Source organism: Tupaia chinensis, unplaced genomic scaffold, assembly GCF_000334495.1.
Source record: "Tupaia chinensis unplaced genomic scaffold, TupChi_1.0 Scaffold148091_1, whole genome shotgun sequence".
Taxonomy (NCBI): Eukaryota; Metazoa; Chordata; class Mammalia; order Scandentia; family Tupaiidae; genus Tupaia; species Tupaia belangeri.
Window position 1 is genome coordinate 165,648 of NW_006207942.1, and position 1,770 is coordinate 167,417.

Below are 1,770 nucleotides of genomic sequence, written 5' to 3' on the forward strand. Positions count from 1 at the left end.
GAATGCCTGCCCCATCCTGGGGTCCTCACTCCAACACGTCTCTGTTGAACTGCTTCTGCCGGTTCCCCAGGAATTCCCCTATCATCTGCCGGCTCAGGCCTTTCCGCTCCAGGATGAAGTGAGCCACTCCCACCGGTGTGTCTGACAGGAAGCCCCGCTCGATTAGATACTGGATACCTTTCTCTGGCTTCCTGCAGAAAGAGGGGAGGTGAATGAAATGACTGTCTTCTTGAAACTGTGCCCTCATCCCATTTCTTGAACCATATTGAGCCAAACTAGCTATGGCCTCAGAAAATCAAAGAAGTCAAATATATTATTTGGTCCAATCCCTTCATGGTACAGTTAATAAAACTGAGACCTGGGGAAGGATAGCCATTTCAAAGGGCTTCACAATCAGCCTGACTTCTTCCTTCACTGGAGACTCACCACAGTTGAAAGAAAGCAAGAGTCTGCGCTATGCTTTGGTATTCCCAGCAGGCACTAAGGAGTCCTGAGAGAACAGCTGAGTTCCAGGCTCTGAGTCTGTGCCCCTCAGAGCAAGGAAGAAGTGAAGAGGTTACTTTGTTCCACATCCCACATCCCACCCAGGCAGGTATCATGCAGCCTCTGTGAGCATTTCTACAGAAAAGGTGTTCTCTAGATTTCTAGAGAGCTAGGCCAAAATCTGGGTCGTAGCTATCCTGTATTCAGAACACTAGAATTTTAGGATCCCAAAGGCTAAAATTTGGAAGAGACTTTGTTGCTATCAGTCTCAGAGCCATGACTTCCCAGTTGTGTGACTTTGAACAATCCCTTTTACTTCTCCAAACCTCAATTCCTTATTTATAAAATAGGGATACCACTACCTACCTTGCTGAGTTATTTTGTGAGAACTAAATATAGGTGGCAGTATTTAATAAGCTATAAAGACGTAAGGCTCTGCATCTAATGTTTCCTAATTACATCTAATGTTTTCTAATTATTTCCTAATCAAATGACACACTCCCATCCGACTCCTAAGCACTTGGCACCAGCCCAGTCACTTAGAAAGAGCTCAGTCATGGTCACTGCGTAGTCCAGCATATCCCCTGCCCCTGACATCTCAAATATACAATCTATACCCTGCTAGGTAATAACTGGAAAAACTGAAGCCCAAGGAAGAAACAAACTTTGCCCAGGGCTATGCAGTGAGTGGTCAAAGTCAGACTAGCAGCCCAGGTCTCCTGTTTCCCAGACTAGGGCTCTTTATATATCATATTTCTCCTTTCTACAAAGAGGAGGTGGGGGAGACAAGATTCAGCATCCATTTAGTGGGAGTGTCTTGCCCAAGATCACACTGCCAGAGGCAGGATTGGGTTCCAAACCCTGGTGTGTCAGGGGCTCTACCCTGCATCTTGCTCTCTATCCTTTTCCCTGTACAATTGAGGAGAAAGACCATTTCACAAAATGAGAGGAGAGCAGAACCAGGACCACTGCTTAGAGTTCAGTCCTAGGGAGCCCAGGGCCTGAGACAGGGGAGGGAGTGCTAAAGAGGCTCAAATGGGGAGCACCTACTTATTGAAGAGGTTGAGGCCGATTCTGTAGTGCCGTCTTTGCACGACGTCATTGTTGAAGGCTGGAGAGTCCCAGCTGTGTCTTGTCTCCCGTTGGTAAGTCTGCTTGCACAGGCCAGTGGCTGGAGGCTCCCTCAGGCTGTCCCGAGAAGAGGAGCCAGAGCTGCAGTTGATGGTCTCATTGGAATTGCTGGAGCTCTCAAGGCTCTCATTATCCCCCACATCAGAGCTCTCGCCT

At 47.8% G+C, this 1,770-nt stretch overlaps 1 protein-coding gene across 1 annotated transcript in view; it reads right to left on the minus strand.

The window, feature by feature from the left end:
* Positions 1-1,770, minus strand: part of LOC102488968 (IQ motif and SEC7 domain-containing protein 2) — a 103,751-nt gene that overhangs the window by 16,792 nt on the left and 85,189 nt on the right. The window contains 2 exon segments of the mRNA XM_027768956.1: positions 30-191; positions 1,534-1,770. Coding sequence (XP_027624757.1) covers positions 30-191; positions 1,534-1,770 — 399 coding nt within the window.